The 12,912-nt window shown below is 42.7% G+C and overlaps 1 protein-coding gene across 1 annotated transcript; it reads right to left on the reverse strand.

Annotated features, from left to right (window-relative positions):
* Window positions 1–2,381: 2,381 nt before the first annotated feature.
* On the reverse strand, window positions 2,382–3,410 carry LOC308282125 (proline-rich protein 18-like; the record flags this gene model as incomplete). Its single annotated transcript, XM_080722469.1, has 1 exon — window positions 2,382–3,410. The coding sequence occupies one exon, from the start codon at window positions 3,408–3,410 to the stop codon at window positions 2,382–2,384; it is 1,029 nt and encodes a 342-aa protein (XP_080578595.1).
* Window positions 3,411–12,912: the final 9,502 nt, after the last annotated feature.

Raw genomic sequence — 12,912 nt, forward strand, 5'->3', positions numbered from 1 at the left:
GTAAAAGCAGACACACTGTGTTTAGAAGTCTGTCAGAAAATCCTTTTCCATGATCTTTGTACAAAATAAATATGTATCTCTGATGCATGGCATTGAATATTTTATTTGAAACACCACACACTTAGTCTCTCTCTCTCTCTCTCTCTCTCACGCACGCACGCACGCACGCACGCACACACGCACGCACGCACACACGCACGCATGCACGCACACACACACGCACACACACACGCACGCACACACACACACACACACACACGTGTCGTAGCACTTGACTACAGTCTATAAGCTGCCATTGAGTACACTTGGCAAGTACACCCGAGGGAATGTTCAGCACACACACGTAAACATCTTATTTACAAAGCTGCTTACACTGAGAGATCAGACATCATTATTCGGTTCATGATCACAATGATTGACAGAAAATGTAATAAATATATAGCCGACATATTTTTCTCAATAGTCAAGAATGGAATTTTAATTGGCTGGAATGGTCTAATGTACAGTATGATCATTGAATTTTTTGAGCGGTGGTTACACCGTCTCCTATACGTGGCCGTGTGTGTATGCGTGTGTGTGTGCGTGTGTGCGTGTGTGCGTGTGTGTGTGTCTGTATGTAGCCTGCAGGCCTGCAGTACCTTTTATGACCACACATGTTAAGGGAGGGGCGCTGTTGTTCAGGCCAGGCCAGACCAGGCACACACACACACACACGCACACACACACACACACACACACACACACACACACACACACACACACACACACACACACACACAGGGGGGAAGGGGGGGGGGGGGTAAACCACCGCTCAGTTCACACGGGTGTGATTTTTTATTTCCAGTGCACCATGGCATGCACTGTCCCATTTACATTAGGCCTACGACTACGTGCATTTGACCAGTGTGATAAAAGTTATTTTGTGTCCCTAAGCGGAAGTTATTTTTGGAGCTGTGTGAAGCACAGGCTCCCTATACGTGGCTGTGTGGGTGTGTCTGTGTGTCTGTGTGTGTGTATGTAGCCTGAACTTCCTAAACTTCGGCACGCCACTAGTCCCACAGTTTTGCCACCACACACTCGCGCCATATGTCAAATCGACCGGCTTACTGGGGAATCGTGGGCTATTACTTTTCTAAGAGAAAGGTTCTATAGTTTAATTGATATTAATTTATTAGTGAATTAATTTTCCCCATTGACTTATAATGGGAATCGCAAAAACTCACATTCAATTATTTGTCTCTCGCAAACCATAGGGGCTAGAGTTTCAAGACTTGGAGAGGAGGTTCATAATGATTTCAAGGATTAAATGAAAAATAATTGTGTCATTTGGCCGCATGGTGGCGCCATAACACCCCACTTTACGTTTTGGCCTGTAACTCTTGAACCGTAGGTCGGAAAATTAAAAATATTTTTTCCCTGGATTCCTTGGGCCATGACGCATCTCCCCATATAGGCCACGCCCATTTGCGCCATGATAGATTGTCCGCCATCTTGAATTTTCTCCAAAACACACTTTTTGCTCCTTTTCCTACATATTTTCTTCAAATGTCACAAAAATCGGTACACATGATCCACACACACACACACACACACACACACACACACACACACACACACACACACACACACACACACACACACACACACACACACACAGCTCCACTTCACACGGGTGTGATTTTAAATCATGAAGGCAGGGGAGTACAGCCACTCCCGTACTCCGTAGGGTAGATACAACTGAGAAAAATGAGAAATCTTGGATGTTTGAACATTTCCAAAATACAGTAGTGATGCCAAGTTAAAAGCGGATGAAATGGTACAACAAGCTTTTGAATTGTATTCCAAGTAAATGTAATGTTTTCCGCCCATTTTTCTATCTTTTCCAATTGCTCCCCCCTGGTGCTCCCAGGCATGTCCTCCACTTTGAAAGCATGTGGTATATACAGTACACTATAGCCTACAGTAGATGACTCGTACCAATCGGCATACAAAGTCACTCTGAGAGTGTACAAATGGATTCGAAAGGCCCGTAAGGGTTTTCATACCATGTCTTAGTTTGTTAAAAATACAGCCATGTCCTTGTACAAAAGAAAGCCATGTGAATGTCACACTTTACAGGACACATGAATTGCCACCTGTCCAGACTTCCAGAGCGAAACTCACATCCCGATCAACTTGGGAAAATCTCGATAGTCTGAGGTCCCATTAGTCCGAGTAAGGTTAGGGTTAGGTTTAGCTTAGGGTTTAGGGTTAGTGTTAGCATTCACCAGTGTCAGACTCAGCATGTTAGAATTCACCAGCCTCGGACTAATGGGACCTAGCTCGGACTAATGACACATCGGAACAATGCTACGCGCCTCATCAACTTTTCATTTTGACCTTCAGAAGCTTTTCAAACTAGTTCCAACGTTCTGGAAGCTGGTGCTGCCCACGGTCACCGGGGCGTTTTCCAACCCACGGAGCCACTCGGTGCACTTCAGCACCACGCGCTCGTCGACGCCACAGTCCTCCTCCTCTTCCTCATACTCCACGTCATCGTACTTGTGCCGCTCGTTGAGGAGCGAGATCTTCACCAGTGAGCTGACGTCTCCCGGTGCGACGAGGACGTCGCTGCTGTCGTGGCCGTTTCTCAGGGCAGCTCTGCTGCCCAGCGTGCCAGTGTGTCTCGCCGCCGGTTGATGCCGCTTATTGGAGCCACTTTCCCGCCTGCGCCGGGCATGATCCGCGTTGCCACTGGCTACCTCGGCTCCACCAGCGATGGCGCTCCTGGCTGCCACGCATCGCTGTCTCTCGTTGCTTCGCCGCTGGAGCAGCAGAACGGCCTCTGGAGTGAGAGTCAGTGTAAAGCGGGCCCCCTCCTCCTCCTTCTCCCGGTGCCTGGCTTTGACCTTCACCTCATGGGGTCCGCCCTTGACGAGGGCCGAGTCCAGTCTGCCGGGGCTGCACTGAGGTGTCTTAGAAATAGACTCACCTGAAAGCCTCTTTGGCGAGGACAGCCAGTGACCCTTGCACTTAGAGTTCAACCCCGACCCCGACATCGCCTTGGCAGTCGGCAAGCGGCTCCTGGGCTGGCTCTTCTTCCCCAGGTGCTTCAGGTTCGACGCCAGCCTCTCCGCCACCGAACTGCCCTTGGCTTCCGCCGGGGCCTTGGTCCTGGCCAAGGGGACGGTCGCCGATGCGTTGTAGCTCATCACAGGTCTCACTTTCCCCGTCAGCCCTCCAGACACGGGGGAAGAACGCGAGCGTGCGATCGACACGGGCGGAACGAAGGGCATCTTAGCAACACACAGCAACAGGTAGGAAATGAACTGTGTTTTGCAGTTGAAATGACGGAGGAGAAAAGCGGATGGCGTCAAGAAGCGAGCCGTGTTGCCGAGGATAGAGCGATGTTCTGTTGCATCTTGGGCCATACAGGGTCAGCATGCAGGCTGGTGTGGCTTGTTGCTTCCGGGGGTCGTCCGGCAGGCACCCCTGGTTCACCTATCACCTCATAGGAACTGTGTGGCTGTTGTGGCGGTCCTGGTCCACTTGTTAAACGTACAGTATATGGTGGCCTCTACAGCACATAAAGTGTGTGTGAGAAGAAAGAGAGAGAGGCAGAGAGAGGGAGGGAGGGAGAGAGAGGTCCTCTCACGTGGATTGCCCTTACTCAATTAAAGGCTCAAAGACTTAAAACACTTAAATCCCCCGAAGTCAACACTGAGAGCATGTTACCATGCACACACGCCTGCATAGCCATAGGTGCACTCATGCACACATGATCCACACATGCTGCATGTTTACTGGCCACACGTTTTAGATTTAGCTGATCGTCCTCCACTTCATTAGTGCTGCACGTCATTCAGGACACAATGTAAAATGTGTAGCATGCCACACCTGCTATAGGCCAGTTCTATAAAATTCTATATATGGGCTACCGTACAGTCACCACCAGGGTTGAATATGCTGGGGGGAATAGGAGGAAGGGTCCATCCCTGTTTTGATATGTCCTACCTCCGTCAGATGTCAGACGAAATGAAATACATGCATTTCTTTTGGGAAGACTGTCTTGTTTTGTTTTTCATATTTGATTTGATAATATCACGGTTTATCGATTTAATAAAACATGTGTGTGTCAAATGGATGTAAAATGTATAAAGATTTGTCCAATATCTTTCAAAAAATATTTTAAGCAAAAATAGTGCATGTAGATCAGCTATTTTCGATTAGATCAACAAGGGTTAAATGTTCCTCATTTTGCTGAGAAACCCCTGGAAAGTCTAAACTCTTCAAGGACCCACCTCAGGGTCCCCGGACCCCACTTTGAGAACCACTGCTTTTAAAGTAATGGTACCAGTAGCAATGTTACAGTATATGGAATAGTCCAGAACACTCTATAAAGTAATGGTTCCAGTAGGTTTTGATTGATTGAATACTTTATTAGAAGTTTGCATAGGAAAAGTACAGTACAGTTCAGAGGTCTACTAAAAGGATTTAAACCACCAGAAGGCTTGTGGCTTGTTTGCATTGGGGTCCTTTTGTACTCTGTTCATAAAAATGTAGTACAAGCAGTGTTACATAGCATAGATCAGAACACTCTATAAAGTAATGAATCCAGTAGCTATTGATTGATTGATTGATTGATTGATTGGTTGGTTGGTTCGTTGGTTGGTTGGTTGATTGATTGATTGATTGATTGATTGATTGATTGATTGATTGAATACTAGAAGTATGCATAGGAAAAGCACAGGACAGTGAGTTCAGATACAAGGTCTACTAAAAGGATTTAAGCAAGAAAGCGCAATGACTTGTTTGCATTGGGGTCCTTTGTAAAGTTTGTACTAAATTCATTAAAATCTAGTACAAGCATTGTTACATAAACTAGACCAGAACACTTAATGGTACCAGTAGCAGTGTTACATAGAATAGACCAGAACACCATTGAACATAGTGTGGTTGTTTCCGTCATCAAAGAGCCTGATCCCTTTACCTAAACGCATGTAGACTCTGTCCCCCTCCTCCAGCACTATCATCATTCCATTAGATAGCTGTTCTTGATATATTTTATTGTATACACAGTTATATAAGATACTCTGCTCATTCTTATACATGTGGATACACAAATACTCTGATGCCCACTTGCTAAATGCAACAAATGTGAAGTGATAGACTCCTTTCACGGGTGCTGAAAAGACACCTACAGTATGAAAGAAAAACACACACGCACACACACACACACGCGCGCACAAACGCACGCACGCACGCGCGCACACACACACACACACACACACACACACACACACACACACACACACACACACACACACACACACACATAAAACGGTGTAAATAAACCAAGCTACCATTATTGTAGTATTGTTAAAATAAATAAATCGAAAGAAAGGAAGAAAGAAAGAAAGAAAGAAAGAAAGAAAGAAAGGAAGGAAGGAAGGAAGGAAGGAAGGATGGATGGATGGATGGATGGATGGATGGATGGATGGATGGATGGATGGATGGATGGATAGACAGACAGACAGACAGACAGACAGACAGACAGACAGACAGACAGACAGACAGACAGATAGATAGATATGTAAAGTTAATTAACATGGTTTAACCACCACCTACTGTACCTGTAGATGGATTGTATGCGTTGCCAACGTTACTGAAGACCTTCGTGTAGACCAGAGTGGTGGTACAATCAAATGGTCCAACTTGTACAGAATTTGTCAAACCAGCAGAGAAGGCCACCTTTGGTTTGTCTGTCAACACAGGAACACGATCAAATTATTGATAATTTTAAACTGTATAATATTAAACTAGTAAGCCAAAGCAGAGAGCAGCTTACATCCACCTAACAAGACAAAGTATTAAAACTTTCAGACTAACATAAAACGACTTGTCTTTTAGTTCTACTGGATCTCTTCTCCACTATACCCTCCATAATATTTGATATTCATTGGATCAGACACACACCTTCCTATACAAACCCATTGTAATTTCAAACTCAGTGTGTATTTGTATGGAGTAATTCAGTGCCATCTGTTGGTTCATAGAGCGTCATTGTATGGCACAGGTAGGCCTAGAGGTCATGTGACACAATTAGGAGTGTATAGAGTCCACCTGGTAAGGTACAGTAATGGGTGACAGCTGATAAGAACAGAGGAGCTCTGTCTCTGCATGAGTCTCAATAATACCAGTAAGACTCCCTAATCGGGAGATAAGCGACCATCAGGTCGCGTACACAAACTTTAGAAGGCAATGGTAGGCAATCAGGAGGGAATATGGGAAATGGGACAGATCCATGTTGATGACATGACTTTAGAGATACTGTGTACCGCTTTGCGTGATTTTAGGCTAAAATCTGTAGGAGCGGTGTCCAAAAATGTGTTTTTAAAAGGATCCTTGGCTAATATGACAAATATGCCTTAAAACATTATAATTGTCCTCTATAACAACAATGTAAACTTAAAAACACCTTAAATATTTTATTTCTTCTAAGAAATAGCTAATCTTTCACTCAATAGGAGAAATGTCTGTCGCAAGCTGATGATGTCATAAATGTTATGTGTGATCTATGGAATGCATGTGCAAAAACACATTTGAAATATTGATTTGATGCTCATATTAACCATAGGAAGTATTACGTTTGTTTTTATTTGCACATGCACGCCATGAATTCCATAGGGATAGATTACACTTGACATTTATGACATCATCAACTTGCGACAGGCATTTCCCCTATTGAGTGAAAGATTAGCTATTTCTAGAAGAAATACAATAATTAAATTGTTTTTAATTTTAGATTGTAGTTATAGAGTACGATTATAATGTTTTAAGGCATATTTGTCATATTAGCCAGGGATCCCTTTAAAAATCGGCCTAATGGTGGCGCTAAATGGGACAGATCCATGTTGATGACATGACTGTAGACATAATGTGTACCGCTTTGCATGATTTGAGGGCAAAATCTGTCCAATAATGTGTTTTGCAAGAATCTGCCTCATGGTGGCGCTAGAAGAGTGGCATGTGAGAAATAAGGTTGTGGTTTGCCAAGGAGTGTGTGGGCAAAGTTTGTCATGGATAGGTGGCGAAGAAATGAGTAGGGGAAAAGTGTGACATGACGGACAGATAGACTGACTGACTGACTGACATACTGATTGATCCCTTTTATGCCCATATATGAAGATCCCTGATCATCGATATACTGTACATCACTGGCCAGGTGGCCAAGACATGGCCCATATCTGTGTGGCTGGTTCAGATAGGGATCTCCATGTATGGGCATAAAAGGGATTGTATGTTGTGATATCATGGGAACCACTCTAACAGAATCCCTTTTATGCCCATATATGGAGATCCCTGGTGTCATCAATATTAAGCCCATATCTAACAGGACTTCATATGGGAATGCCCATATATGGAAGACAGCCCATATAGGGGCATGAAAGGGATGTAGTACATGGATCTCATTATAGGTACCAGGGGTCTCCATATATGGGTAACCGGTCCGATATACATGATACATCACTGGCCAGATGGCCAAGAATTGGCGCGACCTCGGTCACATGTCGCCCTCAGGCGTCTTACTAGTAGTATATTATTATATATAAACATACTTACTCCACAGTTCCTTCACTTGGCTTTCAGCAGCAGTCAGCCTGGTTTCTATGGTAGACAGCTGTGCAAGATGAGCTGAAATCAGAACAACATTAGCATTAAGTCAATCATGCAATATACTCATGCAGTTTCAGTGTTGAGCCTTTAAGCTTTCTCGTGTGGTTTATATGGATCAACACAGTATATTACAAAAAAAAGCTATTCTCTGAGATCAGCTTGTACTTATTCACTGAACACCATCCTGTTCAAATTACCTTCACTTTCTTCCTTCAAGTCTTTGACATGAGCCTCACCGGCACTGAGTCTGGTTCTGAGGTCTTCAACATGGCTTTCGCTGATGGTGAGTCTGGTTTGCAGGTCTTTCACGTGGCTTTCACTTGCACTCAATTTGGCAGCCATTACTGACAAATATCCCAGAGAGGTGTTATGTTAAACTATGAAACACTTTCAGCCTGTAAACCTCTTCAAGCTTCATTATGATCATGCTTACCTGCCATTAACATCCCCTGCTTATTGACTTCTTCCTCGCTGTCTGCCACCCTGGCCTCCATGGTCCTCATCTTCTCTTGCTGCACCACCGCCATGTCTCTAAGCTCTTTCAGCTCCTGCCAGAGGTCAGGTTGTAAGAGGACAACTGGTTCATCATTGCTCTGTCTCTCATTGACCAGTCCATTCTGTCCCTGAGACTCGGTCCCAGACAGACAGAACAGTAACACCAGCAAAACCTCACAGCCCTTCATCCTGAAGCTGAGTCACTGAAGCTATGGAGCTGCCACCTTTTATTCTCTCCCTCCTCATAAACCTACACTGTACACGTCATTGTACCCAGTGGAAAGATGGTGAGAACTCCAACATGTGGTTTGATAAGTTCTGGCAAGGTCAGGATGGCTGTCCTCCTGACTCTGAAAAGAGTGGGTGTGAATATATTATCAGCTGTTGTTGCTGTTGTGTGATGTGCGTGTGTGTGTATATACAGTAATGTATTTTACACACACTCTTAGCTGTATTGTAGCTAAAGGTATTGTCCCTACACTATGACACCCTGTCCAGTGCTCTAAGAAGCATAGTCTGTTATAGACAGAGGGATATTTTCTGTGATATCAACAACTCCTCTATATAACTCTAGAGCGTTATTATATTATATTAACACCTGTTGTGTAGGTTACTCACTGTAATGCAGACACATTTTATAGACTTGCTTTTACTGCTCAAATAGTCTGCTTTGTGTTTATATGTTTTGTTTTTATGTTTTTAATGCTGTGTGATGCACTTTGTAACGCTTTTATAACTTTTATTGCGACCGTAGGTCGCTACTTATTATGAAAACCTCCAGCTCATGTCTGTCTGTCTGTCACTCTTCTGACATCACATCACACCGAGTGCCACCCTACGAGCACTAATTCTATCGTGAAATGTGTGCAAGTCTTTGAAAATTTCAAATCCTTCTAAGGTTTTTTGAAAAACCTATGTTTCTCATCTCAAAATATTTAGTTCAAGGGACCCCCTAAAAGAAAAAAAGAAAAAAAGAAACTTTTACTCCACAGCAGTGATGTCATCATCTACATATTCCACATAATATACTGTACATATTCTACACCAGTCATTCTCAAACCTTTGAATTAGAAAGGACCCTCATTTTGATATGCATCAGACCACAGATTTGATACAATGTTTATCCTAGGCAGGGACCCCCAGTCTACTGTAAAATACTGGAAACGTAATATTCTTACCCCGTGGAAAGTCGGTACATGCTGGACTCTAAATAAATTCAAGGACCTGGGAGTTCCAACATGTGGTTTGATAAGACTGAATGTCCTGCTTCTGAACAGAGTGGCTGTGAATGATGTATTTAATGTTATCTGCTGTCGTTTTTCTGGTGTGGTTTAAAGTAAGTTTAAAATGTGCCTTGAGATGTTCAGATACATTAAATGGTCAAAAATAGATGTTCAACAGACATAAACCATGGTTTATGTCTGTTGAACATCTATCTAACATCTATCTAACACAAAACATGCATGTTTTGTGTTCATGTACATCCTGTCTGTCTAAAGGTGTTTGTGTCCAGACCAGCATATTCTGTCCACTGATTGGACAACACAGAATGTCAGACAATGTAAAATATACATCTTTTTAAAGTTGTCTATTTTTATAGAGTTCGTGACTGTGCGTGTGCGTGTGTGTGTTTGTCTGTCTCAAGGCCAAATCCGTTAATTGAAAGGCATCAATAATTCAAATTGATAATGATGTGTTAAAAGAGTAACATTGTTTGATGGAATGGAGCCACGGAATGAAGACAAGTATATACTATACAATATTATATGTTGATTATAATTGATACACGTTTCAGTAGAATGGATAGCACTATACTTATGCCTATCACTCCTTTTCATGGCATAGGCCAAACGACATACATCAGGGTTAGGCTGAGAGTGCCAACATTGGCACAGGAGAGGGTGATCACTTGCACACTGGCAGAAGTGTGAGAGAGAGGATTTTTATTTTAAAATCAAATGTTGTTTTAAACGGGTCAATTACATTAAAATTAAGTCACCTATAATGTGCACAAATTACATCCTGCACATAATTCTACTTTCATTAAAACCCTGAACTCTGACTGAGGAGGGAGTCAGGGAGATAGGTGGGTTATTGCTTGAGTCTAATGATCATTATAGCAATATCCTGACAATGATTTTTGATGAGGTGTCATTCAAATTTATGTTGACAATGGCACGGCACACTGACTATCTAAAATAAAAACATGGCACTTCATTTAAAAAAGATTGATGACCCCTGGTATACTGACATGCCTACCTAATATTATCTACTACTACTACTCTCTTTTTGTCGTTAAGAAAGAAGGAAAATGTCATTCTGACATGATGTTGAAACTATTGTGCTCTCACCTCCTCTCTGTATAGAGGCCATCTTACGCCAGCAGAGCGCACTCACCACTGGCATCACCACTGTCGATGCCAGTGACATCACCACTGGCATCACCAGGTATGCTGGTCCCTCATTGGCTGTTAATGATCACGACAGAAATGCTGGTCCCTGATTGAGCTACAGGCTTAAACACACGCAGCTACCTACCTACATACCAACCAGCCTACCTATATATACGCAGCTGAACGCAGTACTTGCGCGCTTTGCTGGCGAGGGAAGTCTTGAAATTTGAAAGTTTGAGAAACACTTCTTTAAGTGAGGTTCCATTAGGGGGTCTACATTGACCCATAGAAGCCTGTAACTCTGACAGTGTACAAATGGTGGTGTACCAATGGACAGTGTCCTAACGGGTTCATTTGGTTTCATTTGTCGGAGTTAAGGGGAGACCTTGAATTTTGAATGTTTAAGAAACACTGCTTTAAGAGATGAACTGGTTGGGGGGAGAATGAGGGAAGAGTTCATCTTCCTAGAAGAGCAGTGTAAGCAATAGATTTTGACTGGTTATTTTGGTGTGAGGTTATCCTCAGGTTGAACATCAAAGAGGCCTGTCTGGGGAATTTGTTCAAGAGTGCTCCTTTGATCATTATTTTTGGGAGGCCCGTTACTCCATAAAATCTTCACGACCTCCAGGCACCATGCCCACTTCAGAATTGTGTAACAAGTTTTAACTTCAGAGTCCGAGTGGATAAGGTCATGGAGAGTACTGTGTGGCGGCGACATCTCTCTTGCCAAATAACCATATAAGACAGGGGTCTTCAATGTTTTCAGGCCAAGGACCCCTTAGTTGAGAGAGAGATGAAGCAGCGACCCCCACAATCTGTTAATAGATTCCATATAGTTTCATCGTTTGACAGCACAATCATCAGTGTATTTTGGAATCATCTCAATTTGTGTTATTTAACACTTGAACCGTCAATACTTAAAAAACTTGACCTTTCACTCTGTACTTAGTCTACTCTTTTTCCCCTCTACACCAAAGCTCTTTGCCGAAAATAGCTGATCTACAAGCTCACAACGCCTCGTGCTGCGAGGCGTTGTGAGCTTGTAGATCGTCTATTTTTGGCTAAAGTTCTCAGAATTTGGATGCTAGGGTTCAATTGGTCCGAGGAGAAAAAAAGGTTTCTATCACACAAAGATTTGGAGGACCCCCTGTAGTAACTCTGAGGACCCTCTAGGGGTCCCGGACCCCCTGTTGAAAACCCCTGATATTGATATAAACATGTCATGACTATTTTAGATTTTAGCTATCAACGAGTTTTTAAGAAAACACTTAGGATGTATCGATTGAATACTTTATTAGACAGAAATATAGTCAGCACAAAGTACAGTCAGACATTTGAGCTAAAAAGATAACACGAAAAAGTCCTGGGGACTCGTTTCCATTATGGTAAGCTATTTAGAAAAGAGGTTTACAAAAATACAAGCTCACAGCTGGAAAGGTTTTGACAACTACTGATTTGGAAGTCATTTCTAGAATCGGCCTCAGGTCTTAATGGTTGGCCGTTGTTCCCCAGTCCCCAGGTTATTTTCACTGACATGATCTGAATACAAACCTATGATACAAACGCTTACGCTGGGGTCCATTTGGTTAAAGATGATAGAACCTTCAACCAATTAGCAGAGAGAAGGTGAGATATCATGCCTCTATGAAGTACAGTAAAGCACTCTCGCATTTGGTTGATTAGTTTTAAATTTACCTTCGGTCAGATTAGCTAAAATATGTTTGACCATATTATGTAAATATTTTCCCCTCTTCTTTTTCTTTTTTACAAGCTTAATTGTCGATACTGTCTGGGGAGAAAATAATATTATTTAAGAAAACACTCTTGAAGAATGAACAATTTACCCAAAACATTTATTTTACATTTTTTAGACATTGCAAAACATAAATACAATATTACGTAACAGAACATCATTTTGTCACATCATAAGTTTACTGCTTTCTAAGTTCATCCACCGGCAGGCTTTGGCTGAAGCCTGGGTCTGGATTTTCCTTCTCATTAATTTATGAAAAAACCCATACTTAAAATATGGACATCGGAGGTTTCTTCCCGACAGCAACAATATGTCTGTGCAGGTCCTCCTGGGGTAAGGTGAGGTGATCAAAGTGAAGACAAACAGATAGATCGTGCTTGTGGAAGTTTAAGGTTAATATAAGAAGACGAGAACTGACACAAAGAAGGAGATAGGTGGCAATGGGGAATGGACAAAAGGGGCAGTTTTTGGCCATTTCTTGCCTTGTGTCTAAGAACATGAGAGTAGTGGCCTGATTATGAGACTGAAGCGTGAAGTCCACTCAGAGAGTGGATGGGTCTGTGGTTATTTGTAACACGATATTTGACACAAATCTCAAAGTGACACATTGCATAA

This window comes from Nannobrachium achirus (genome assembly GCF_963921795.1).
Source record: "Nannobrachium achirus genome assembly, chromosome: 3".
NCBI classification, from domain to species: domain Eukaryota; kingdom Metazoa; phylum Chordata; class Actinopteri; order Myctophiformes; family Myctophidae; genus Nannobrachium; species Nannobrachium achirus.